Below are 26,270 nucleotides of genomic sequence, written 5' to 3'. Positions count from 1 at the left end.
CATTTGAGCCGCTCTTGACCCAGAGAAATACCCAAAAGCTCAGGAGAAATCCAGTTTCAGCCACATTGTAATCCCCAGTATCAAATCTACCTTCCCAAGTCACCCAGCAGTTAAACTGAGCCTGGCACAACTTCCTACCCAATTCACCCCAGCACAAAACATCCTCCACTGGATGAGACATCACCCATCCATTCACAGCCAGCTGAGGGAGTTTGGAGCAGTGCTGCTGGTACTGGCTCTGAAAGTTTGTAAAGGTTCATTTATTCCTCTAATCTTTGTATTAATAAACCCCAAAAAACATTGACCCAGTTTACACTTAGAGCTGCAAACCTCAATGGATGTACTTCAGCAAGAGAGGCAGACAGCAGTTTACAAGTTTAGAAAACGAGGTTGGAATTCTGGAAAGTGCCAGAAATAGTACAAATTGTTTGACTCTCTGGAAATAGATGCCTATGTTACTAGGAAAGAGACCCAGCCAGATGTTGCATCAGAGCAGCAGTGGGAATTCCCAGACATTTGGTGGAATTCTGATCACCTAAAGCCAATTCAGTCCTCTCATTTTCAGTCCAAACAGACTAGGAAGAATGGAGCTGGAACATATTTCTCTCTGTCCACTGCACATAAAGAACAGCATGGACACGACACAATCAAACCAGCTTGGCCAGGATCAGATCCCACACAGTATGGAGAGATAAAGGAATTGAGCCAGAGTCAACCACCACTCCGTGCTTCCAGCACTTACTTTATCCCCAGGCCGTCCGAGCTCCTGAAGATGAGTGGGTCCCTCAGGCCACCCCGCTGGATGTACTCAACTGTGAAGTCTGGTGTGGGGAGACAAGAAGAGGGAAGGTTTAGGAGAAACTCCTTCAGAGGATTATAGACATGCTCAGGTTGAAAAGAATCTTTGGAAGTCCCTAGTCCAACCCTGGCTCCTTGCTTTTCTACACTCCTTCAGAAATCCTGGAACTCCTTTGCAGCAGCTCTGAAGGGCAGCAGCATGGTGAGTGCTGCTAACAAGCCTCACACACAACCCCTATAAGGAGGATTTGCTCCAACAGGCTGCTCCTGACAGGTGAACAGCCTGGATTTTGGTGCTCACTTCCCTAGGAAGCTCAGAGCCAAGTAAGAGATGCCTTGCAAAAGGGCTCCTCCCTCCCAGTAAATCCTCATAAGGGGCTGTGTGATGAAATGCCATCCCACAGAGCCATGTGCATGGTGAAAGGAAAGGGAGACATTCCACAGAGTCCTTGAATTAAGGATCTGGTACACATGTGTCTAAAATTACAGGTGCTGACCCAGGCAAACCCTCCCATTCCTGGCTGCCACATGTCCCAGCAAGCTGCAGACCGGCTCCATGCTCTCCAGAGAGAGCTGTTTCCATGCCATTCCCCACATGCACTCCCTAGGACCAGCAGTCCCAAGACACACCTTTGCCTTCCATGAAGACCACGAAGGTAGAGTTGAACTTGTTAGTGGACAGCTTTTCCTCGAGGTCAAATGTCCTCTTCCCTTCAATCTCATCATCAGAGATACCGTCGTCCTCGTAACGCCGCCTCATCGTGCCACGCTGAGGGGAGAAAAGGGAGAAGTTATGGACCAGGAAGGGAAGCTATGGAGCAGGAGGAACAACCAGAACCTCATGCCAATTTAGCAGAGCTCAGCCACGGCCTCTAGGGGAGCCCAGGTCTGTCCTGAATCCAAAACATACTGAAACATCAGCTTTGCTCCTCCTCCATCCAGATTTGCGCTAATTGGGCTGTATGAGACAGATAATCACTCCTAATGAATTCCAACACAACATGGGAGGAGGGGAGAGAGTTTAGTGTAACTGAGGCAAAGAACAAAGAATCAGCTCCCCACTTTCACAGGTGCATCAGCATCTTGCTGCACTGGAGATAAAGGCACTTTTGAGTTTAAATGTCTGCCAGAATACCAATGATTTAAAAAAGACTCTCAAGTTTTCATCTTTATTGTGCCTGTACACAAAAGGTGATTTAATCCCTTGTTTTGTGGGGAAGAATAGCAGAGTGGAAAGAACACTTTTCTTCAAGGCTCTCATAAGCACATCTGTACAGGGATTCCTGACAGACATCCTCTTCTGGCATTGCTGGATCTGGAAGAAATTACTGTCCCCAGCTGTTGCCCACCTGGCCAGAGAGCAGTGCCCTGCGTGGGAATGCTCCCTAAATCCCCTCACATAAAAGCCAAACCTACTCTGAATTAGCCAGGAAGCTGCCTTCCCCTAATTCGGGATGTTCCCATTATCAAGCGTGCACACCAACTGCCGGGCCAGCAGACAGCCAGGGACAGGATGGGGCAGTGTCACATCCCCGGCAACACCACCAGAACCAGCCTGTGATAACCTCACTGGAGAAAGACAAATGACTCCCTCATACAGAAGCACTGCTTTAAATACATTTTAAAAATTAATTAGATGAACCAGTGCAGGAGCACACAGGGACACACACACAAAAAAAAGGCTTTTCCCCCACTCCCTCCAACATTCAATTTTAACTCCCAGTTTCAAGCAGGCTGATGGATGCACAAGGAGTTCCCCTGCCATCAAGACAGAGTCACTCAGCGATTGTTAACAGCCCATTGACTGTGCTCAGCTTTCCAACTCCTATTCCAAAAACCTGAGCGACTGGGACACAAACACCTCATCAGCCTGGGAGGAACAATCAGCTGCTCCTGAATGGGGCACCTCAGGCAGAGTCCTCAGGATGCTGCAACCAGGGTGTGTCCAATTGCTCCAAGGATTAAACAAGAAGGGAAAAGGGCTGCCCTCCTTTGTCTTAAGCCATCCACTGAAGATGAGTGGGCTCTCCCCGTTTTTAACAACACAAAAACTCACTTTACTTACAGGTTTTTACAGAAACACTTGTAAAAAGGCAGGAAAATGCATTTAAAAAGCACTGACATATGGGAGTGGCACCAGTAGAAGTGACCTATTCCTTGGGAACAATTGGAATTTCACACTGCTAAGGCTGGGCTGCACACACCAAAAACTGGAACTCCCAAATGCTCACTTTGCCTTTAAACTGAGACTGGCTCTTTCAAGGGGATGCATCGAAACTTGGAGATGGAGAAGTGTTATGACTGTGTTATAATGGATGATTAACCCACCTCATAAAGCATTTTTCCTTAAAACTCAGGTAATCCATGAAGCCTGCATGGTACTCAGCTTTAAAATGAGGGCACAGAGCAGAGCAGGATCTAGGGCCAATGAGCCAACCACACATTCAGCTTTTCCTGAAGAACTCAGCATTTTGGGGAAAGGCCCATTTCATCCTATTCCTTACTAAAACACACCAAGGAAGTTCAAGGCACACCTATGCCAGGCAAGGATGTGAATCACCTTCCAGCATGACCAACATTTCACTTTTCCCCATCTGAGGCAAGTCTAAGACTATAGATCCCAGCAGCAGCTCTCTGCCATTAATCAGAGGATGTGCACAATGAAAAGGAAGATTTTGCAGTCCACGATCTCATCTGCTTTGGGATCAGATGGGTGGTGGCTCACTGCAGGACCAGACTGCTTTTTGACCTGCTTCCTTACTCCAGACACTCACATCTAGCAGGGGAAGCAGTTCTTTTGCCTTTGCTGCATTCAAAACCTCACCTTTGGGGGGAAAAGTTTTGGCACAGAAAATCTGGCAAGAAGAAGCTACGTCCAAACCAATCCTTTAAGAGATTACATTTGACTCCTTTGGCCACACTTAACTAGGAGCAGGGTTTACTGCACTGGGCTGGAACTCAGGTGAGTCCCACCTGAAGATGAACCTTGGGATATCTGGGCTGGAATGCAGCTCCAGCCACAGGCACGATGACCAGACATTGTCTGTCCTTCTGGAAGCAGCACCAAGCCAGACTCTGGATTGCATAGAGCAGCTCATTCAACAGAAATGTGACCACGTGGCTGGGCCTGATTCAGATCCTATTGGTGCCACGGGTGGATGCTGGAAATGCACTGTGGGATAAGGGAACTGTCAGACTCTTTTCCCAGATCTCCTTCACAGCACAGCCTTCAAAGCAAACGGGTTGGAACCTTCAACCCAAGCCACCCCACGATAAGGCAGCCACACCACAAACACCAGAAAACAGGCAGGAACACCTTACACTTGAATCCTTTTGCAATGAGGAAATAGGGATGCAAAACAGAGAAGGAAGAGGATTGTGTCCTCCAGCAGAGCAAATTCCAAAGTCTATTGCTCCTGTCATCAGCAAAGCATCAGCCAGAAACCCCCTCCAGCTCTCAGGCAGATCAGCTTTGTCTGTTCGGGTGGGCAGGGAAGAGTCTGGCCTCCTAATTTGCCCATAATGGAGGAGAGTGGGAACCCAGCATGGCTGAGGACCCAAAAGCACAATGCAAACAGCTCCCATCCCATCGGACCCGGCTGGGGTTACACTGCTTTCATGTCATTGTTGTCTTGGGAGGGTGGGGAAAAACAATATTTCAGTGCCCCAGAGCAGGTAGGAGGAAGGAAAGGCTTCTGTGCTTCCAGGCATGTGTTCTGGGAGAAGCAGCATCTGCAGGAGTTTTCCCCTCCTAGAGTCTGCAGCTTCCTCACAGCACAGCGACATAAACCACAGACCCCATGTCCCCAAAACAGGGCTCTGTACGAGGACAGACGTGCTCAGTGGATGCTCCAAGACCCTCTCTGATGTGCCACACAGGGAATTGCTGCCTGGATAAATAAGTGGCTACAGGTGACACCTGCAAAGCCATGACAAGCTAATGCCAACCTCACCTCCCCACTATTACACACACAGAATTGTGCAAATCCTTCTGACAGCACCAAGTTTGACCTCTTCTAGGAAGAGCTGGCTACCCTTATCCCACAGCCTGGGCTAGGGATGGGGCTTGGCTGAGTATCCCTTCCCAGCACACTCCTACAGCCCATCCAGAGAACATCAGCAACTCACAGTCCTGGACTCTTAGACTAGAACTGCTTCTTCCTGGGAGTGACTCCACTATTGGGAGCTCTTCCAGTATCAACCAGTTCAGCCAGGGACACACAGTTTCCCAAAATGAGATCAGCAGATGCCCCCAAAACTGCCACCTGTGACAATGTTCTGGGTAAAGTTCAGCTCCAGTGAAGCAAGGGCACAGAGTCAGGCACATTACATTATCTATCAGATAATCTCAGCATTCAGTATTAAGCAGCAATATTTAAATCTCACTTAGTTTTCCCAGCTGTCTCTTAGGATTCAGGCATTTTTCACCCTGCTGAGAGTTTTACTAAGGAAGAACTGACAAGTGGTCCAAACATTTTCTCTTTGTGTCAGGCAGGGTTAAGATAAAGGCAGTCTATTCATCCTCCAAGACCAGATAGCCAGCAATTCCCACCTAAGATAGCTGTCCTTCACCATTCCTTTCTGTCCCTCCTGGGTACCATTCAATTAATGGATGAAGTAGGAAGCATGCGCATTAATCCTGCTGACAGCTATCCCTTCTATTCTGACTCTTTCACCCGCATTTTATTTTGGCCAAGGATTCCAGGGAAAGGTCCAGAGTGGCACTCTCCAAAACCTTTCCCTGGAAATCTCTTCCCATCAGCAAGAGCTGCCTCCATGAAGTACAGCTCCCTCTAACAGCAAAGGAGCTGACAGTCAGTTGAAGAGAGCCAGAAAACTCCTCTCCTGTGAGGTTTTTTTGAGGGAAGAACGAGTACAAGGTCACATTTGAAAAAAAGAACAAGCCGTCCTTTCGCTGAAAGAGCCTCATGTATTTGAAGAGTGAAACCAACACACACCACAGTATTTTAGTCACTTCCTGTCCTGTCTGCTGCTATTCCCTCCCTCAGCTCCATCTCCCAGTCGCCAGGAACCTCTTCCTCCTATGCCACAGCTCCTTCCCCCTCAGCAGACTAGAGCACCCCTCGCTTTTCCTCTCCCTCTGCATGTTGTTCCAGAGCAGCTTGTCCCTGTGAGGCTTCCACAATCCTTTTCTACTCTTTTGACATGAAGAATGCAGGGAAGTTTCACCTCCATTTCCAATCCCGAACTCCCCTTGTTACAGGTTTTAACTTCTCCCTAGTCCCAGTCTATCCATAGAACAGTGTGACTTACCAGTGCATTTTCTTCCTCACCCCATCCTTTCACACGTTTACTCTGAAGAAATGCACCAAAACTGATAATAAATCAACCAGCTCAACTCTCCTCAGTTAAGGAATTCTCACATATTTTTACAGCAAACAACTGTGGCTCTTGTCTAGATAAATCCAGACCTGCAACATTCAAATCTCTTGATGAGTGGTCTGATCTCAAGTGAGTACCTGAGGGAAGTCCAGAATTCTGCCTCTGAGACCTTGCGCTGAGAATGCCAGCAATTTTAGCAGTAGCAAAGTGGGGAGAACAACTTCCATTTCTCCAGGAAGGCACAAGGCAGCCTGACAGGAGGATGGACAAGCAGGGGAACAGCCAGGCTGTGATCAGACAGACCCAGGGCACAGCAGGTTCCAATGCCAGAATGGGCTATGCGGGAAAGGTCTTCCCTTGCCAGTGTTTCCAGAGTGTGAAGAACCAAGGCACCAAGATTATGACACCCAGTCAGCTGCCTGCCAGGTCACTGCTTATCTTAAGCACAAGAGCTTTTCCTTTCTACATCCTCCTCCTCTGCAAGTCTGTACCTCCTACTTCAGCTCCTGGCCTGAGCTCTGAGCTCTGGAGCACAAGCACAGCACAGAGGCAGCAGGTTCCTTTCCTCCGTGCCTCTCCCACCTTCAATCCTGGACTCCCCACTCTCCTAGATATGGGAGGTACCACTAAGGATCTGAAGAACAGGCACAATCCCCTCAAGAGACTCAGGACAAGAGGAACCACTGAGCTTAACTCAGGTTTAACACCCCTCACCATGTCCCATTTCTCTCAAAACCTGGAGTGCGGAATGGGCATATCTCAGGTGGCACATCCCTGCACAAAGACAGACTCAGAGCACCAGACTGAGGAGCAAACAGGATCTACACAAAACTGGAGCCCTTCCAGGCTTCCCAGCTCCAGGAGGGATTCCTATCACGAGCAAGGCTGGCAGCACTTCAGAATGACCAGGAAGAATGCTTTGGTTTGCACTTTTGGGATACAAAATTGAATGTACATGAGGAATAATTGGGGAATTGGAGTAAGGCAGGTGGGCAGGGAGCATGTAGGGGCCAAGGATGATGCACAGCTGCTCCCAAAACACACCCTGACCAGCCACAGCAGCGAAACCACGAGGCAGAGGAACACGCTAGATCAGATCACAGATGGGCAGCTCTGGCAGAAGTCCCAAAAAGGAAGCACTGCTTCTACGAAAGGATACGGCTCCTCACTCCAGTCACCTGCAGCCTCTGTCACACACAGCCACTGTCCCAACAGGCTTTGATGGCACTGCTAACCCCCAGACTACCCATTTCCACCATCGGGACAAATCCTGCCTGGATTCCATGAAAGCTTGGAGAAGTTCTTGAAGGACCATCAAACCCTCCACACCATCTCAATGCTGAACACTGACCCTCAGTGCTAAAAGCCATCCCTTGACATTCAGCCTTCTCTTTTCTGGAGAGGACTGAGAAATCCCCTTGAATTACATCCCATTCCTAATCAGAAAAAATCCAAGGAAAAAACCCTGCATGGAGCCATTTCCCTGCCAGGTGTCCCCAGCATGTGCCCTATGCAGTCAGGTAGATGAGCAGTACCAGCTCTGCTCCTTTTGCTTTGTGCAGGAAGGCAACAGAATCTCCTCGAATATGAGTAAAATAGACCAAACTGCTCCAAAAAAGGCTGGCTTGAAAATTATACACATTTAATCCATATTCCCACCACTGTGCACACAGACCAGGAGGCAGAGACTCAGGACAAGGGACAGTGCTGTATGCACTCAGAGGTGCAGTTGATCCAGCAGTAGCAGGTCAGCCCTGAGTAACTTCATTCCTTGCTGGGGACCTCTCTGTCCTCAGCACACTGTGAGATCACAGGACTAGCTTGGATTTTTTTATCAGGGAAATGTGCACCCTCCAAATTTCTCAGTGTCCCAACCTAGCTCTGCCAAAACCTGTTGCCAGTTCTGTCCCATCATCCACAGCCTAAGTAAAGCTGGACCACAGGAGTACTGGGATAACAAAAACACAGGAAGCTTTGAGGTTTGCACTGCAATTCCTGCTCAGCTGACACTCTTTTTTAAAGGGAACAGCAGCAAGCTGGCTGCATTGCAGGCTATAAGGCTGAGGATGCTCAGAAAAAGTGAAAACAACCCAGAATTGGGAAGAATATGAACAATGTGGGTATCCAGCTACTAGGAAGGATATTTCCTTTGGACTCTGTGCTGTTACACCATCCCTGCACACACTCCCTCCCCCTCTCCTCCATAAGGAATCCAGCACTCATCCCTTCCTTACTCCAAATGGGGCAAAGGGGCTCAGTGACACATGGAAATATTTATGCACAGCAAATTGAAGACACTGAGGTAGCCTGACCTTAAAGAAGCATACACTGCCAGCCCTCTCCTTTCCACTTCCAGCTGCCTCAGCTTGATCCCAAGATTACAGCTCCCAGGAGCCAGGGGTACGTGGAAGAACTAGGAGAACTTTTCTGAAGTGGTATTTTCTCCCAAATTCTGTCAGCACTGGCTAAAAAACAACGGGATTGTGCACTCAGCTCCCAGACCTGAGGACCAGCATGAACAAAGCTCACAGAGCCTTTTCCTTGACCTAAAAGGGTGTGTGGCGGGCAGCTTTATTAAAACCCTTTTGTGTACAGAGCAATGGCTAAAATAGGTAAAATCTACTACCCTGCAACCCTGAGCAGATCTCAGCCCAAAAACTTCTTTGGTTCAAGTTCCTGGAACTTCAGAGAGATTCAGAATCCCTGGAAAGCCAGTTCATTGCTGTTTACTCCCAGTGCTGTTGCTACAGCAACAGAGACGCAGAAGGAATGGGAACAAACCCCTGCCCAACAGCTCTATCCTCCTCTCCCCCATCATGGATTCCCAGGATACACTTTGCCACCAGGTTCACCTGAACCACCTCAAGTGGCAGAAAGCAGCATCCACAGCCAGCTAGGAGTGTTCTCCACCTGGCTCCCAGGAACTGGGAAATGAGGTAAACAGGGAACATCAGCAGCACAGGGAATGTAAGTCACTGTGGGAAGGGAAGAACACCACCAAAGTTCCTCACAGCCCCCTAAAGGCTCAGCCATCATTTCCTCCTCTGGAATCAGCAACATTCTTCCCTCAGCAGCAGCACCAGAGATCTCATCCTGAAGGGAATCGCTTCTGTTATACATTTTCAGAGAACAAGATTAGGGTAGCACCTTGTTTCTCTACCTTCTGAGCATATCACCACTTTCCCACCTGTGTCCTGTCCCCCCAAACCCAGGCAGTGACTTGTAAATCTGGGTGGCTCCTGACATAACTAAAACAGCACTGGAGGCACAGGGACTGCTCTCGTCACTTGTCAGTATCACCGCCAGCTGGGATAACACTGGAAAAACTTATTCCTGGTTATTATAGGAACATAAATGAAGCCTGCAGAGACTGCTTGGTAACTCACAGGTAACTTAAAGTGTTCCTGGTGGTGTTTGGCTCCTAGTTTAGTCAGCACTGCAGCTTCCAGGACACACTCAGGACACAGCCAGGCTTGGGACAGTAAGAATTCTACCAATATTTACCTCCTGCATCCCTCTCTGCTGACAAGGAACAGCATCCACTTGGTTTCAGGGACCTATTCTCCCAGGGAACAGCACAGTCATGCATCTGGCAGGATCTAAATGCTCACAGGGATTTCTAAAGCTTTCCAAGAATAGCCTTCAGTTGCTGCTAGCTTCCACCAAAGCCCTGCCCAGACCAAATCTGAACAGTCCCTGAATTATTTAGAGCTCATTTATTACACCTGGGTCATTTGGAATGACTCATTGTAGTGCCTCCAGTTTGAGGCATGTGGGAGAGATTAATTACCCCCCTTGCCCGGGTCCTGTCTAGACTGGGCAGCTGAGGCGCATCCAGCAGACCACGGACATTTGGCCAGGCTGGGTTTCACACAGGGCACAGAGGAACTCCAGGAAGGAGCTTGGCTTGACAGGAATTGCCAGTGTCACATTTCAAACGTGGGGAAGAGGGAGCAGGTGATGTAAAAACAACCAAATTCTCACCCAGTGCCTGGGGCTCATCCCATGCTCAATGTCTGCAGGGAGCAACACAGGCAGGGTCAACCCAGCACACTCATAAGAATCCCAAATCAGTGGGAGCAGCCCTGGGAAAGCCAGTATCCAGCAGCACTGGCCTCTGTCACCCCCCAGTACCCAGGGATGACAAACATCAGCAATCTCCAGGGATCATTACCTGGTAGTGAGCAGCTTTACAGGACAAACAAGAAGTTGGGCTGAACCTGATGCGATTGCTCCTTGAAACTCCTTGCACTGTTGGGATACCATGAAACATTCAAGATAGAGCAACACAGGGAAGGCAGGAAGCTGCATCCTCCTTTTCCCTATCTTACCTGACACAGGCAGCTTACAGCCTGCTCCCCCAACCTCCCTCTCCCAGCTCTGAGGCCATTTCTCCCTCAATCTATTCCCATCCCGTGAGAAAAACTGTCACAAGTGTCCTGTCAACATGTGTGGGCCTTCCTGCCCCACGACTTGTGTCCTGCACTGACATCACCCCATCCATCCTGCAGAAAGGACAAAAACAAGTTGGAAACCACAAGATTCCAGCTGTTGGGACTCTGGGCACTGGCCAGAGCCAGCAGTGCCATCCCTCAGGCATGGGCTGAGCTGGGATTACTCCACAGCACAAAGGGCTGCAAGAAAAGCCTTGTCCATCACACTCCCCAGGCTTCATCCCCCAGCTGATGGCTCCACATGCTGCAAAGCCCATCTAAACTCTCCCAGGGGATACCGTGGACACCGACATGTAAGGGCAGGTTTGGTAACTGCTGTTTACAGGAGAGGCCTCGGCTTCTGGCTGGTAGTGACAGGCAGAGCCTCCTCTCAAATTTCACACAAGGATCTGACCAGAGGGCAGGGCAGTGTTAAGGCAGGACACAGACTGCCTCAGACCATGGGATACAGCACTTCACTCCCGGCTCCCCTCTCATCTCCCAAATTCTCCAGCACCCACAGCACTTAGGTCTCCTGCTCCATGAGCTCATTTTCCTTCATGGGTGTCACAACCTCTTCCACAGAGAAATAAGGGTGACAGTGCACCCAGTCAGGGATGGTAACTTGGGGCCAACCTCCAGCATCTCCAGGAGGAGCTGTGGCTCAGTCAACAGAGCCCCCAGGGAGGGTGAGGCTCCTCCTCGGGCTCTCTCCAGCAGCAGAGCCAGTTTAAGAGGCTCCTATCCCACCCTGTCTCCCCATCTCAGACTTCCAGCCCCATCAGGTTTGCTCACTACCCCAGCACAGACAACAGCTGGGATTAGATGCCTCCTCCCCGACAACTTCCATCCAGGGCATGAGCCACAATGCTCTGAGGCAGCGTTCACCTCAGGACCATCAGCTCCTGAGGCACTAACTGAGGGAGTGAGAAAACCTCTTCAACCAGCTCTGCCACCCCAGCAACTCTGACTGGGAACCACACCCTGAAACACAGACTGTTGGGAAGACTGTGATGAGCAGGATTTATCCCTTGGATAATGGCACTCCCCTGCTGTGCTCCCAAGTCATTCTAAAGTGATCCAGTGCTGCTGCCCTTCATTTCTCACTCTGAATATTGTCACTGCAAGTGCACGGCAGCACTGTGGTAATGTGCTAATCCCAGCTTGCTCTTCACAGGGCCTTGCTAGTCTCAGTTCACAGCACAGGCCTGCCAAAATGAGCCCTGGAGCAGGGAGAAGGTGAGACTTCCTCACACTTCCAGCACCCAAGAATATGGCAGGATGGCTCTGCAGAAGGGCAGACAACCTCTGTGAGCAGCAGGCCAAAGGATCTTTTTCTCCAGAGCCTTTAAGGAATGCAGGCTCCTCTGGGGAGCCCAACAGCCTGGTATGATATAGGCTTGGGTGCAACCACCCAGTGATAGCCAGCTAAGATTTCCAAGTCTCAGAGAAGGACCGTGGCATTGTTAGTACCAGGGCTGGACTGTCACTCAGGCTCAGGACACAATAGAGCATTTAGCTCCTCAGTTAAAGGCGGTTAAGGGCCTGCAAAACACTCAACTCCAGCTTGAAATGGTGGCACCTCAGCATAAGCACCAAGAACTGCCTCGTTAGGGCAGAACATTCACACAGAATTAGAAGCGAACGACTCTAGAGTGCCTGCAAGTCCCATCTCCACTGCTCCCAGTCTCTGGGTGAGGAACATGGATAACTTGCTCCTCCGTGTCCCCTCCACACTCAGCATGCCCCAGTGTCTGCCTGAGACTCCCAGAGCTCACCAGGACACAGCTCCTCCAACAGATGGTCTTGGATGGGCACAAGACATCCTCCCAGCGATATCCCCGAGTCCAGAGCAACTCACCCAGGCCTATATTATCCTGGGAGTCATGGATGCAGAGCCTGCACTAGGAAGCAAGTACAGTTAGGGCAGTGCAACCCACCGAATCAAAGTGTCCATTGTGCCACACAGGCATGTGTGACCCCGCAGGGAATTTCTGCAGGAACGTGACCACACCTGAAGCAGAGGTGAATTTCTCCTCCAAACCCAGATCTTTCACCAACACAGATAAATTTACTCAGAAAACAGACACACACCAGATTTTTGAGGCAGAGGAAGGTGACATTAGTGCAAACTAAATAAAATAACACAGAACACTCAAGATTTCCTCTTTGTCCTGATGGAAACCAGTCAGGAAAAAGATCCTGTCAGTGTGATTACCTGACACACCAGAGAACAAACTTCCTCTACCAACTCAGATGGTACCATCAAACCACACAACTAATTCAGCTCCTTCACCACCATAAACTATTCTGGTCCAGGTTGTTTGGCCAGTAGGACTACCATCACACCTGGATTGGTTTTTTTAAAATACATTTATTTTTTGCTAGTTGAGCCCCTGCCACATACCAGAAACACAGCTGACAGCAGCAGAAACACTCTGTACCACCAGCTTACTGCTTCCCTACTTGGAACTCTTCATTTAGGCCTACTAACCCAGCTCCCAAGTCCGAGCCATTTGTGGGATATTTGAGTAAGTCAAATCATGTTCTACAGAAGAAAAAGAATCCTCTTTTAAGGGTCCTTCAGCAAGAGAGCATCACTGACACAGCAGGAGCACATAATGAGCTGGAAGTTTCCAGGAAAAGCATGGCAGGTAGGAGTTAAGCCTGACCCACCACACAGGGGTCATACCTCCTCCTCCGGGCCTCAGGCCAGCACAGACAACTCACGCACATGAGGCCACACAAGTCCAGGTGAGCCTCACCCTGCTGCCCATGTGCCTTCCCAACCCCCTTAAGCACAGAGCTCATCAGCCTGCAGGCACATTTATCCAGCTTAGCACATTCTGCTGGAGCCCAGCCCACCTGCACCAGGACACCAACTCCTCCTGATTTTTATTTGAGAGATGATAAGCATTTTTAAACTGACAATTTGCTGGCCTGATAGTCCACTTCACCTGCTGTATCTTTATCCAGATACTTTGGGTTAGCCCTGGATTACTCCCCAGAACTCAAACCAGCACCTTGAGCTGCATTCCGCACAGCTGTGGGAATAAATGTGTCAAGATGAGGGAGGAGGTGGAACTGCTGCTGATGCCAAATTAAAACATCCACCGAAGCACTTGGGAGCTCCCCAGAACCTAGGACTGCTCATCTTGAGGACAAAGCTTAATGCCAAGAACCACATAGCCTCACACCAAATGATTCCAGAGAATTAAAGGATAAGGATTTACCTTTATGGGCAGCACTTTGAAGGTGAGGCTACAGGTACCACCGTGACTCAGAGAGGGACTCCACCACAGAGCTGCCACTTGCCCCCCACAGGGGTTTGCAACTGCCTCAAAAACAGCGTGGGAGACGCAGATTCCCTCCTTCCCTGGGATCTCTGGGAATATCACCTCAGATTCTAAGATTCTAAGAGCAGCTGCTCCCAAGCTGTTCCCAGTTACAGCCCAATTCCCAGGCAGTCCCACCAAACAGGAGCACAAACATCAGGGCTCTTGACAGGGCCTGACTGGGACATGAATGCTGGAACAGCTTTTTCAAAACACTGGGAAGAGACACAGGCACAGGAAAACTGGAGCTTGAAGTGAGAGCTGGTTCCCCCAGATTTCACAGCCACTCATCAAGAATGGTAACACACAGTGTTTCAGGTCCTCTGCTTGTCACAGACACACAGAAAAAACCTGTTGTGTCAGAAACTGCACTGACACCAGTTTCATGTTCCTATCCCAAAGCTCATTCCTCAGCTTCAGCCTCCAACCCCCCTTTCCAGAGCTCAGCAGCCAAATTTCCTTCATTAGGACAAACCTGGTGACATAAAAAAACCCACAAAGCCATCTAAGCCAAGCCCACACCTCTGTGCAGGCTGCATCCATCCACCACCAGCCTGTTTAACCCTGCTGCCAAGAAAAGCCCTTCCCTTCTCCAGCTGCAACAGAACCAAGACTGGAATAGGATTGCTTCAAGGCCGCTACTGACCAGTCTTTGGCTGTAACGGATCCGCTCTTCCTCGGGCTCCATCTCCGACTCCTCAGAAGAGAGCGAGAAGGACACACCAGGACTGCTGTCGTCGTCCTCTTCCTCCTTGGAAGCCAGAGGGAAACAGTGAAGAAGGGCACGGGGACACACACACTCCTTAGCTCCTTTTCGGGCCAGCCCCACCCCGCTCTGGGGGCTGAACCCAGTGGATGAGCCCACCCCAACTTTTAAGGCTCCTATTCTAACTTAATATAAATGTCAAGGTAGATTATTTCACCAGCTCTTCTGTAACACAACAGGAGCTGCAGGTCTCCCACTTTGGCTCCAGACTACCACCAGCAGCTCTACTAGCCCACAGCGGGATAAAAACCACAGAAGGTCCTGTCAAACTGTGGCCTCCCCAAAATTAGACTCTGGAGAGCCAGCTCCTCCAAACAACACAACCACTGTCCTCAGGATTATCCTGGACCGTGGCACCTGGGAGAAACTACACTAAAACAGGACATCTCCCACGAAGAGAGAAGGCATATGGGATCTCTCCTACATGCAGCACCCAAGCAGGGAAGCAGTTAGGGTTTAACTCCTGGCTGGAGGAGACCTAAATGCTGAGCTCTCCAAATGTGCCACCTTGTGACACCACACACCAACCTGGGAAAACCTCCCAGGGCATCAAATGGCACCTACAACTTTTTTTTTTTTAAAGGGACGGAAACCAACCAAAGCCTAGGCATGGCACGGCTCTTGATCCCCAGGACTAAGTCTAAATCAGACCTTCGGGAAGGAGAATCGGGGAATGGGATCGGGGAAGCGGATCCGCCACCTCCTGTAGTGTTACAGGACCGCTACGACCACGTAGGGAGAACTCGCTCCATCCTGCTCCTCCCCGACCCCCGGCTTCGATAGCAGAGCATTCCCAGTCCCGCCAGCACCTTCCCGACCCCCTCCTCCCTTGGAACCACGGCACCAGGACTCCCGGCCCGGCCGAGGGAAGCACTTTCCCCACACTTGCTGAACTCTGTTTATAAACAACCGGGCAACCGGAGCGCAGCGCGCCCGCCCCGCCGCGGGGGAGGCGGCCACCCCCGGCCCGCCGGGCCACCCCAGCCCGCCCCCGCCGCGGCAGCACGGGAGGGTCCCCGGGGAGCTGTCAGCCAGCACCCGCCGCCCCCTCCTCAACTTCCCGACTCGGCCTCCCGGGGCCCGGCAAGGGGAGACCCGCCCGCGCCCGCTCCCGCCCGGCCGCGCTCCGGGGCCCCGCACGAACTCGGGGGTCGCCGCTGACCCCGGCGGTGCTCACCAGGTCTCTCCTGCGCCTTTGTCCTCTTCTACCGCCGGCACAGGGGGGAACAGAACAGACAGAGGAGGAGGAACCCCCCGGTCAGCAGCGATCGCGTCCCGGACCCGCCGCGCCTCCGGCCCCGCCGCTCCCGGCGCGGGCAGCGGGCGCTGACAGCCCCGCCGGCCGCCCCCCGCCGCCGCGGCCCGCGTCCCCCCGCCACCACCGCCGCCGCCGCCACCACCACTACTGCACCCCCCCGCGCCGCCGAGTGCCGAGCCGGCGCCGCCCGCCCCGTCCGCCCGCGCGGTGCCCCCCCGGCGCCGCCGCCCCCCGGCCGGAACGCCGTTCCCCCTCCTCACACAGGAGCCGCCGCCGCCATTTTGAACCCGTCAGAGCCTCACATACACACCGACGCCGCGCGCACGCGCCGCACGCACGGAGCTCCCCCCCCCGCGCCCGCACGCCGCGCGTGCGCCGAGTACTCCCCAGCCCGGCCCCTCCCCGCCCCGCGCGCGCGCGGCTCAGGGCGGCCACGCCCACTCCCGACCAAACCACGCCCCACGCGTGGCCACGCCCCCGGCCGGGGCTGCGGAGGGGGATCCCCGGTGGGATTTTGGGGGGTTCGTGATCCGCCGTGAGGCTCCTCGGGATCCCCGCACGGCTGTGCACGCCTGTGTGGAGGTCTGAATGCAGCGACGCGAGCACGTACCTGCATGCACCTACGTAATTACATTCAGCTCCTTAGTTATATACTGTAGATATTAACAACGCTTTTATAAACTATATATAGTTATATAGATAGTTATAACCGAGCTATATGCAGTGATATATATAATAAATATAGCGATACGGGTGGTTATACATCAACCATATAGTTACATATGCATTATATATTAATATGTGTGTAAAAACATATACATGTAACTATACATATGGTCATAAACGGTACCCCTACTGACCTGTACGTGCGGCAAAAATCTGGACACGTGCTCACACACACTTCAACCCAAAATCAGCAGGTGACCCCATGCTGGTAGCCTCTCATCCACCCCAGGCCCATGGTGGGACCCCCGTGCCCCCGACACCCACCCGGAGTCCCCCAGGCCGTGCAGGGGTTGCTCCTGCCCCAGGGACCGTGTCACACTGACGAGTTTTGTGTCACTTTAATGGCAGAAGATGACCCCGCAGTCACCCCGTGTCACCCTCCGGCGCTGGCCTGCCAGCGGGAAGGGGAGCCCCCAAATCAGTTCTCTGCTCCCAGAGCCCGGCTGGCAGGGGATGCTGGCACATATGGTAGGATGGGATGCTGGGATTCCTGGTGGGACAGAGACAGCATGCTGGGATTCCTTATGGGAAAGTCACAGGACTCTGGGATCCAGTGACAGTTTCTTCATGCTACAATGCTTTCCTGCTGTCCCCCCACGGTGACCAGCAGCGCCAGCCGCGGGCCGGGAGGGCGGCAGCGGCATTCTGGGGGTGGAGGCAGAGCCGCGGCAGCAGCCGCGGTGCGGTCGGAGCCTGGGAACGGCAGGAGATCCCGGGGGGCTGTGCCGAGCCGGGGGGCTCAGAGCAGCACGCAGACCCTCCTGGGTCTCGTCTTGCGCTGCCTCCGGCGGGCGGCACTGATGGCGGCACTGCAGGCTGTCTCAAAGATGTTCCCGACGTTATCCTGGTACCTGGCCGAGCACTCCATGTAGGACACGGCGCGGACCTGCCGGGCCATGGCCTCTCCCTGCGGGGACACACAGTCAGACTCCCCTGGGACCCCGCCGCCGCACGATCCCATGCTGGGGGCCACCCTTGTCCCGTCCCGTCCCACCGGGAGGTGACACCCACCTGCTGGCGAGAGACGGGCTCTATCCGCCCGTCCTTCAGCTTCTGCAGCACCTCCTGGTCCTGCCGCAGGTCCGTCTTGCAGCCCACCAGCAGCACGGGGACCCCCTTGCAGAAGTGGTTCACCTCTGGGTACCACTGTGACGAAACATGTCACCCAGGGATGGGCACGTGTCACCCAGGGACGGGGACAGGGGACAGACGCACCCACGGGGCTCCGTTACCTTCGTTAGGATGTTGTCGAAGCTGTTGGAGTCGGTGACATCAAAGCATATAAGGACAACGTTGGCATCTGAGTAGGACAGAGGGCGAAGCCTGTCGTAGTCTTCCTGTCCTGCCGGGCGGAGAAGAAAACCATTACACACCAGTGTGGGACCATGAAAGCGACAGCTGTGACGGCTGTGGGTTAATCCCGGCTCTCCCACGGTCATGGCACGGGGACACCCCGCCAAGGCACGATCAGGCATGTGGGACACCCCGAAAAGCCCGGGTGGGAGAGTGGGGGGCACTGCTCATCCTGTCCTACCTGCAGTGTCCCACAGGTGGATCTTCACGGGCTTGCCGGCAACCTGGAGAGACGCTGTGTACTTCTCGAACACGGTGGGGACATAGACCTGACAGGAGAAAGTGAAAGAGTGATAGAGGTGACAGAGGGAGCTGTGGGGGACAGAGATGGAGGGGACCCCAGTGGGGACAGAACAGGGCACAGGGAGAGAACAAGGGAGGAGGAAATGCTGCTTCCTCCCTGGGGCAGTGGGATGGGAAGCACCTTTGTCCACCATCCCACGACAATACAGAGCATCATGGATATCCCACGGGGGATTCAGGACAGGGGTCTCTGTGGCTGCCCCCCTCCCCTGCACTCCCGGAGTTCCCTCACTAAGGGACAAATCCTGCTCCCCACCCGGTGACCATGAGAAGCAGAGGTGTCACAGAGCCCCACCAGCCCCAGGCTGGGCCACCTCTTGCCCCCTGTCCCCATGTCCCTCTCCAAACGGCCCCGCTGCCGCCACCGTGTCCCATCGGCGCCCTTTGCCTGTCACCGCTCCCGCACGGTGACAGCCACCCACCAGCCAGGGGACAGGAATCCCGGTACCTTGGGGAAGTCTCCCCTGGCGAAGGCCAGCAGCAGTGACGTCTTCCCGCAGCCGCCATCCCCCACGACGACAGCCTTGACCTCGGTTTCGGGGGCTCCTGGGCTCTGTTCCCCCGGCTCCTGCTGCATGGGGGTGTCCGGTGGGGCCACGGAGCCCGAGTGGCCTCGGCGGAGGCAGGGATGGGGACAGGGGGGCGGGCAGCACCCGCCCGGTCCAGGGTGCGGCTGTCACCCCGCCCGCCGCCGGGCTGGGGCCGCGGCGGTGGCAGCGGTGGCGACACACGTACAGGTGCCCCGGCTCACAGGTGACCTTCTCCCGGCAGGTCCTCGCGGCGTCACAAGCGTCACACTGCCACCTGCATGTCCTGCCTGCCCGTGTGACGCTCCCTCGCACTCCTGCCCGCTGCCTCTGGCGCGCTCTCATCCTCATCCCACTCGTGATCCCACTGCCCATGGCAATCCCACTGCCCATGGCAATCCCACTCGTGCACTCTGCGTGCAGATCCCCCACACCCCTGGGATGGGACCCCCGCGCCCTCCCCAACGCCGCATTCCCGCCTCCGAGCCCGGGATTTATTGCCGCGAGCATCCGCGGGAGGCAAAGTCCAGGGGTGGAGGGAGGCACGGAGGGGGTGACTCACTGCCCTGGCCCCGCTGTCACTGCCACCCCTGCTGTCACACCCCTGCGGTGCCATGCTGAGCCCTGCCCTGCCAGGAGTCTCTGTCTCCAGCAGCACCTGGGTGAGGGGGTGCCCACCAGCCTCCTGCCTTTTCCTAGTGATTCCAGCACAGCTGGCACAGGCTGTGACACGCTGCTTTGCTCGGGGACATGCCATCCTATCAGTGATGTCCCCCAGTGATGCCCCTGCTTAGATGTCCCCAAGACTCTCTCCAGTCCAGTCCAGTCCAGTCCCTCTTCTGTCACCCCAAAACTTTGGTGGGGGTGAATGGGTGCTTCTGGTGTAGGGTTGCAGGGAGGGATGTGGGGTCGTGTTTGTTGTCCCCTGCCATCTCCTCATCTGCCACCAGCCTCTCCAGGCTCTCTCAGGGGCTATCAGTCTGTCCAGAAGGGCTCTGGAGCCTCCAGACCAGCTGGAGTGGATCCAAAGTGAGGGCTCAGACAAATTCCCAATTGACACCCAGGCCTGATGCAGGATGAAGCTGGAGGAGAGGGATTCTCACGCTGGGAGGCTGGAGGCAAATGCACGCAGTAATGAACAATCTCAGAAGGATGCCAGCATCGGGGTAGGATGGGGAGAGGAGGCTTGAGCACCATCAAACAATTAGGAAGGTGGCAATTACCAGTCTAATGAGACATCAGGTTGAATTGTAAAAGCATCAAGATTCTTTCACAGCGAGATGCAGCTGCTGCAGTGTTCGTCCTCTGGGGTATTCGCTCGGACAATACATTTCCTTTCCCGCAAGACCAACAGACTTTTGATGGGAGAAGAGGCAGCCTGTGTGCAACTGCCCAGTGCTCTGTGCCTGATCCATGATTGTGCAGAAACGCCCCAAAAAGCTGCTTTATCTGGGGACAAATTGGCTGCTTGGAGCTTCTGAGGATGTGAGACGCCAATTTTCCTCACTGGAGAAGATTGAGCACCGGAGGGAAGGAGCGTGCCCTGCTCGGAGACACCAACAGGTTGGCCCAAAGGAAAGGTAGGGGGTTGGGACCAGAGTCCAGCCCTGGGTACTGCTTGTGTCTCCCTGGATGTCCCCAAATCCCCTCTCACCTCTCCCGTGGCTGTCCTCAATCGGGATGACTGAATTGATCCAACCCTCCCTCCGCCCTCACCTCACCCCTGGATATCCCATGGCCTCCCTGTCCCCAGCCCTGCTGTGCCAGCCCGCCAGGACCCCTCCCCCTGTCATGGGATCCTCTGGGGTCCCACTAATTCCCCTCTGCTCTGACCACAGCTGGGGACCACATCCCACCCTCCACCATGGAGCTGAGCCTGACCTCCCCACCTCCCTCATCTCCCGTGACAGACAGTGAAGGAGATGATTCCTGTGGGATCAATGTCACCGATGCGGCCATAGACGGTGTCGCACTGTTCATCTGCCTCTGTGGGCTGGTTGGGAATGGGGCTGTCCTCTGGCTCCTTGGATTCCACATCCGCAGGAACCCCATCACCGTCTACATCCTCAACCTGGCTGTGGCCGACTTCACCTTCCTCCTCCTCATAGTCCCCTCCTCCGTGCTCTTCCTGATGTATGATGTGTCCTGCTCCACTGTCCTGTCCCTGAAGCACCTGGAGTCCCTTGTCCTGCTGTCCCAGTTCTCCTACAACATGGGGCTGTTCCTGCTGACAGCCATCAGCATCGAGAGGTGCAGCTCGATTCTCTTCCCCCTCTGGTACCGCTGCCGCCGTCCCCAGCACCTGTCCTGGGTGGTGTGTGCCCTGCTCTGGGCACTCTCCATCACTGTCATGGTGGTGGTGACCTCCCTGTGCCTGCCACAGAGGCACAAGCACTGCCAGGTGGCTCTCATCTCCATGTATGCCCTCAACTTTCTCATCTTTGCTCCACCCATGGTAATCTCCAATGTGATCCTCTTCATCAAGGTCCTGTGTGGCTCCAAGAGACGTCAGCCTAAGAGGCTCTACATCGTTATCTTCCTCACTGTGCTCTTCTTCCTCATCTTTGGACTGCCCCTAAGCCTCCGCAATTTCCTGCGGCGGCTTGATTACATAGTTGAGTACTCCCACCTGGTTTTCCTGCTTGCCTGCATCAACAGCAGCATCAACCCCTTCATCTACTTCTTGGTGGGGAGCGGCTGGAGGCACTGCTCTGTCACATCCCTCCAGGCCGCCTTCCGGAGGGTCTTTGAGGAGACAGGGATCACCACAGTCTCCAGCTGAGAGGTCACTGTGGTCCCTCTGGCTGTGCTGCCCATGCTGCCTTCATGCTCAGCTGCCCATCATTGCTCCCAGCCAGGCCTGCAGATCATCCTCCTTCAGCTGTGAGTCAGGATGCATCCCATAGCTTTTCCCATCCCACTGATCCATGATGTTGTGTTCATCCCTATCCCTATCCCTATCCCTATCCCTATCCCTATCCCTATCCCTATCCCTATCCCTATCCCTATCCCTATCCCTATCCCTATCCCTATCCCTATTGCATCCTCGTCCCACCAGAATTCCCACCCCAGTCCAATCCCTAAACCATCCTCATCTCGACTCCCCTTCACTGTTGCCTGTCCCCATCCTATCCCCATGCTGCTTCCCATTCCTATCTCTGCTCTTTTCTCCATGCCATGCCATCCCGTCCAGTCCCGTCCCGTCCCGTCCCGTCCCTTCCGTCCAATCCTTTTCGTCCCGCAGGTTTCCCAGCTGGCGTCCGATCCACCCGGAGCGCGGCCGTCGGGCTGTGCTGCCCTCCGATGGGAATATTTGGGATTGCCGGCACCCAGACCCTTCCCGATCCACGCTTAGGTGCCGGATCCCCCCCTGGGGCCGCCTTCCTCCCTGACAGCCCCGCTCCTGCCCCGCTCCTCCCGGTATCCCCGGCAGTGCCCCGCTCCTGGCCATTCCTCGCTCCTCCGCCCCAATAAAAGCTCCTGGATACATCCCGCTGTCGCCTCTTGTCCCTCTCCAAGGGAGGCTGGGGGGCGGGACACCACGGGTGAAGCTGCTCTGGAGGAGAATCTCCCAGAGAAACAGTCCCCGAAAACCGCATGGGGCATCCTGGGGGGAGCATCCCATGGGGAGGGACTGGAGCGTCAGGCACGGGGCTGGGAGGGATGGGAAGGACGGGAGGTGGGTGGGCTGAGAGGGGGAGCGGTATGGGAGGTTGTGGGTGGGTTTGGGACATGGCGGGATTGTGGGCAGGCGTTGGACGTAGTGGGAAGGTGTGGGATGTGGTGGGGCTGAAGGAAAGATGTGGGATGTGGTGGGGCTGGTGACCTCAGGAAAAGCACAGGGAGGGAGGCGAGTGATGCCCCTTGGAGCCCGTGGTGACAAACACAGATGTCACCCTGCTCCTGGCAGGGGGTGACCGTGCTGAGGACCGCAGCCGCCTCCTGTCCTTGCTGCTGCACCATCCAAGCCCGCTGAGGGAGCAGCTGAAGGCAGAGGAGAGGAAGAATTCCTGAATGCAGAGAGTCTTTTGCACCCGACTCACAAACTTAAAAATTAAAGGCCTTGGGGCAGATCTCTGCTGTGACACTCTGGGAGCAGCCAGGTGGGAATGCTGAGCCCCTGGGCCGTCCTGTCCCTGCTGGCTGTGCTGGTGCCAGCCCAGCTCTGGGCACTCGGGATCGTGGTTGCTCCAGGTAGCACAACCCACGGATGTGTCCCCTTCCTCCAGCCACATTCCTGTGTGGCAGCAGTAGCCTGGGGAACCCGGGGAGCGCTGGCAGAGGGGGCAAAGGCAGCTCGGGGTTCACGATGCCGTTTATTGATCTCAGACTGCAGTGGGATGCAGGAACCAGGTGCCAGGGGGACTTTTGGGATCACAGCGCTCTGAGGCATGACCCCTTTTGGGGAATAGTGTTCTAGGACCCATGAGAGAGGAGGAAAGCCGTGCTCCCTGCAGAGCATCCCTCTCACACTGCCCTTGGCACTGCCCCTGCTCCCTTCTCCTGCAGGATTACAGCACCACAGGGAGGGTGATACCACGGCTATTTATTAATCAAATGACTCGAGGAAGCCCTCAGACACTGTCCCGGGGTCCTTCAGCAGAGCAGTGGAAGGGATCAGCAAGCTGGGACAGCTGTGTCCATGTCAGGATCAATGCCATGGGCATTGCTTTCTTCTGGCTCCTCAAAGAGCCTCTGGAGGGAGAGCCGGAGGGACCCCACGGAGCAGCGGCTCCAGCAGCTCCCTGCCAGGAAGTAGATGAAGGGGTTGATGGTGCTGTGGATGCAGGTGAGCAGGAAAACAACCTGGGAGGACACAACCGTGTAATCAAGCTGCTGCAGGAAGTTGGAGAGGCTGAGGGGGAGAGCAAAGAGGAGGAAGAAGAGCACAACGAGGAAAATAACAATGTCGAGTCTCTTGGGTTGTCGCTCATGGGAGCCGCACTTGACCTTAATGAAGAGGATTGTGCTGGAAATGAGCATGGCTGGGGTAAAGAGGAAGAGGTTGAGGGTGTACATGGAGATGAGGGACACCTGGCAGTGCTCGTGCTCCTGTGACAGGCACAGGGAAGTAACTGTGACAATGACAGCGATGGAGAGTGCCCAGAGCAGGGCACACACCACCCAGGACAGGCGCTGGGGACGGCGGCAGCGGTGCCAGAGTGGGCAGAGGATGGATGTGCACCTGTCAATGCTGATGGCTGTCAGCAGGTACAGCCCCAGGTTGTAGGAGAACAGGGACAGCAGGAGAAGGGACCTCAGGTACTTCAGGGACACGACAATGGAGCAGGACGCGTCCTCCAGCAGGTAGAGCAGGGAGGAGGGGACCGCAAAGTGGAGGAAAGCGAAGTTGGCAAAGGCCAGGTTGAGGATGTATAAGGTTTTAGGATTCCTTTGGAGAAAGCAGAGGACAGCTCCATTTCCACCCAGCCCACAGAGGCAGATGAGCAGCGTGACACCATCCACAGCCACATCAATGACATCTATCTCACAGAGATCGTCTCCTTCAGTGGGTGAGGCAGGAGATGTGGACACGGTGGTCACCTCCATGGATGGACACTGGGCAGGCAGTGGGATGTAGCCCCAGGCTGTGGTCAGCGTGGATGGGAGTCAGTGCTTGGAGAATCCAGGAAGGGATGACACAGCTGCTGAGCAGCTCCCTGCAGTGGGAAGGATTTGGTGGGGAGGAGTGAGATGTGCAGGGGAGGAGTGAGATGTGCAGGGGAGGAGAATGCTGGAAATGGTGGGGTGGGAGAGGGAGGTGACATGGTTGGGATGTTCAGCAGGGGATGAGGAAGGGAAGCACAGGGCAGAGGGTGGGGGATCTGGGGAGGACACTTTGGTCACCAGGAGAGGGTGTCAGGGACAAGCAGTTGCTGGAGGAGAGGAAGGTGGGGGAGGGGGGAAAGAAAACATTCCACTGACCTGTTTACTGTGGAGCAGCAGCAGGAAAAGGGGGTCTGTGCAGATCAGTGGTGCTTCCTGGTAGCTCTTGCATCTTTGGGGTCAATATCCTAAAGTGGATCCTCCCAGATCAGTAGTATGAAGAAGGAGAAAGTGTTCAGATCACCAGGAGCTCCCCAGTCCTGTCGTACCAGCTGCTGTCCATGCCCTATTCTGGTATTGCTCCCCAAGACTTGGTGCAGTCATTGGGCAGTCGGAAGTTGCATCTTTGGCTACGTCAGAGCTCCACTTCTGTGGAGTAATTTGTTAGGATTTTTTTTTTTGTTGTTTTGTCCACTACGGAAGTGGTTTTTGCCAGATGCTCCACAGACAAAATTTTGCAATTGGCTGCTCGTTTCTTCTTGATGAGAAACACTCCACTTCCCTGCACAATGTCCCATTGTCCAAGTGCCTTTCCTCTCCTGACAGATGTTTACCATTCCTCGTTTTTCTTCCCTGAGCGGTCATTGTCCCTCCAGCAGCAGGGAGATGCTGGTGGTGCTGGTGGCACTGGAATGCTGGCAGTGCTGGCAGTGCTGGCAGTGCTGGCAGTACTGGTAAGGCAGCCTGGCTGCTTGTCAGAATCGTTTCGCATTCTGGGAAGAGCTCCGGGATCATTGCCAAAACCTCCCCTTGGCCAAAGGACGCTTAGCTGAGCTTCCTCGCTCTATCCCAATCCCATCCTCACCTCGGCTCCTCTTTCCTGCTGCCTGTCCCATCCCATCCTCATCCCTGCTCACCCTCCCCGCTCTCCATCCTCACCTCATCCTCTCCCATCCCGCAGGTTTCCCGACCGGCGGCGGCTTCTCTGCTCCGAGCACCGTCTGCCGGGCTCTGCTGTCCTCCAGTGGGGAGATTTGGGATCGGCAGCATGCAGACCCGCTCCGACTTTGTTTTCACCTCTCCAGACCCCTACGACACCCAGGCCCCTCCTCCCCCGGGGCAACCCATCTCCTCCAGCAGCCCGGCTCCTGCCCCGCTCCACCCGGGACTGCCGGCAGTGTCCCTGCCCCTCCTGGCCATGGTGTTCTAGCACCCGGGAGGGAGGAGGAAAACCCTGCTCCCGTGTGCTCCACTCAGAGCATTCCTCCCACATGCCCCTGCTCCTTCTCCTGCGGGATTCCACCGCGGGAGTGTTCCAAAGGAGTGTTTGAGATCCATGAAAATATCACCGCCAAGGGGATCAGTGAAAAACCAGATTTAATATCAAGCGTCAGCACAACGGAGTTCAGTGGCCAGGTTCACTCCAGCCCTGACTGCACAGGCACACCAAGGGAAAAAATCTTTACAAAGAAAATCCAGTCAATGCAACAGGAAATATGACAAGTGTGTGGACTCAGACAGTCACTGCAAGATCCCTGTGCAAAATCGCCCTCAAAGGCAGTGAAAGGATCATTCTGGATGCATTTGCAGCTCCTCACCAGGTGAAGAGTTGAGCCTCGAGGAGTGGGAGAGTTGGCCCAGGAGCTGTCAGCCTTCAAGGAT

At 54.3% G+C, this 26,270-nt stretch overlaps 3 protein-coding genes across 4 annotated transcripts in view; 1 reads left to right on the top strand and 2 right to left on the bottom strand.

The window, feature by feature from the left end:
• The window catches only part of KDM2A (lysine demethylase 2A), a 33,750-nt gene extending 17,468 nt beyond the window's left edge, over positions 1 to 16,282 (bottom strand). Inside the window, exons 1-5 of the mRNA XM_056492070.1 lie at positions 16,194 to 16,282; positions 15,853 to 15,880; positions 14,556 to 14,660; positions 1,429 to 1,567; positions 743 to 821 (exon numbers count right to left, since the gene is read on the bottom strand). Coding sequence (XP_056348045.1) covers positions 743 to 821; positions 1,429 to 1,567; positions 14,556 to 14,660; positions 15,853 to 15,880; positions 16,194 to 16,213 — 371 coding nt within the window. The 5' untranslated portion in view covers positions 16,214 to 16,282. The remainder of the gene's footprint in view (positions 1 to 742; positions 822 to 1,428; positions 1,568 to 14,555; positions 14,661 to 15,852; positions 15,881 to 16,193) is intronic.
• Positions 16,283 to 16,982: 700 nt separating this feature from the next.
• On the bottom strand, positions 16,983 to 25,767 carry RHOD (ras homolog family member D). Of its 2 annotated transcripts, XM_056492028.1 has the most exons (6): positions 24,768 to 25,602; positions 18,764 to 20,385; positions 18,194 to 18,281; positions 17,892 to 18,001; positions 17,671 to 17,805; positions 16,983 to 17,566 (listed from the first exon to the last, which is right to left on the bottom strand). In XM_056492028.1, exons 2-6 carry the CDS (start codon positions 18,890 to 18,892, stop codon positions 17,399 to 17,401), a joined length of 630 nt encoding a protein of 209 aa, XP_056348003.1. In that variant the 5' UTR covers positions 18,893 to 20,385; positions 24,768 to 25,602; the 3' UTR covers positions 16,983 to 17,398. The 2 variants fall into 2 exon arrangements, with proteins under 2 accessions (XP_056348003.1, XP_056348002.1); XM_056492027.1 differs by lacking the exons at positions 16,983 to 17,566; positions 17,671 to 17,805; positions 17,892 to 18,001; positions 18,194 to 18,281; positions 18,764 to 20,385 and adding an exon at positions 23,369 to 24,502 and having other exon boundaries at positions 24,768 to 25,767.
• LOC130253471 (mas-related G-protein coupled receptor member H-like) lies at positions 20,707 to 21,624 on the top strand. The gene has a single exon (XM_056492060.1). The coding sequence runs from the start codon at positions 20,707 to 20,709 to the stop codon at positions 21,622 to 21,624; it is 918 nt and encodes a 305-aa protein (XP_056348035.1).
• Positions 25,768 to 26,270: the final 503 nt, after the last annotated feature.

Source organism: Oenanthe melanoleuca, chromosome 5 (assembly GCF_029582105.1).
Source record: "Oenanthe melanoleuca isolate GR-GAL-2019-014 chromosome 5, OMel1.0, whole genome shotgun sequence".
Classification (NCBI taxonomy): domain Eukaryota; kingdom Metazoa; phylum Chordata; class Aves; order Passeriformes; family Muscicapidae; genus Oenanthe; species Oenanthe melanoleuca.
This window is presented reverse-complemented; position numbering and strand designations above follow the sequence as displayed.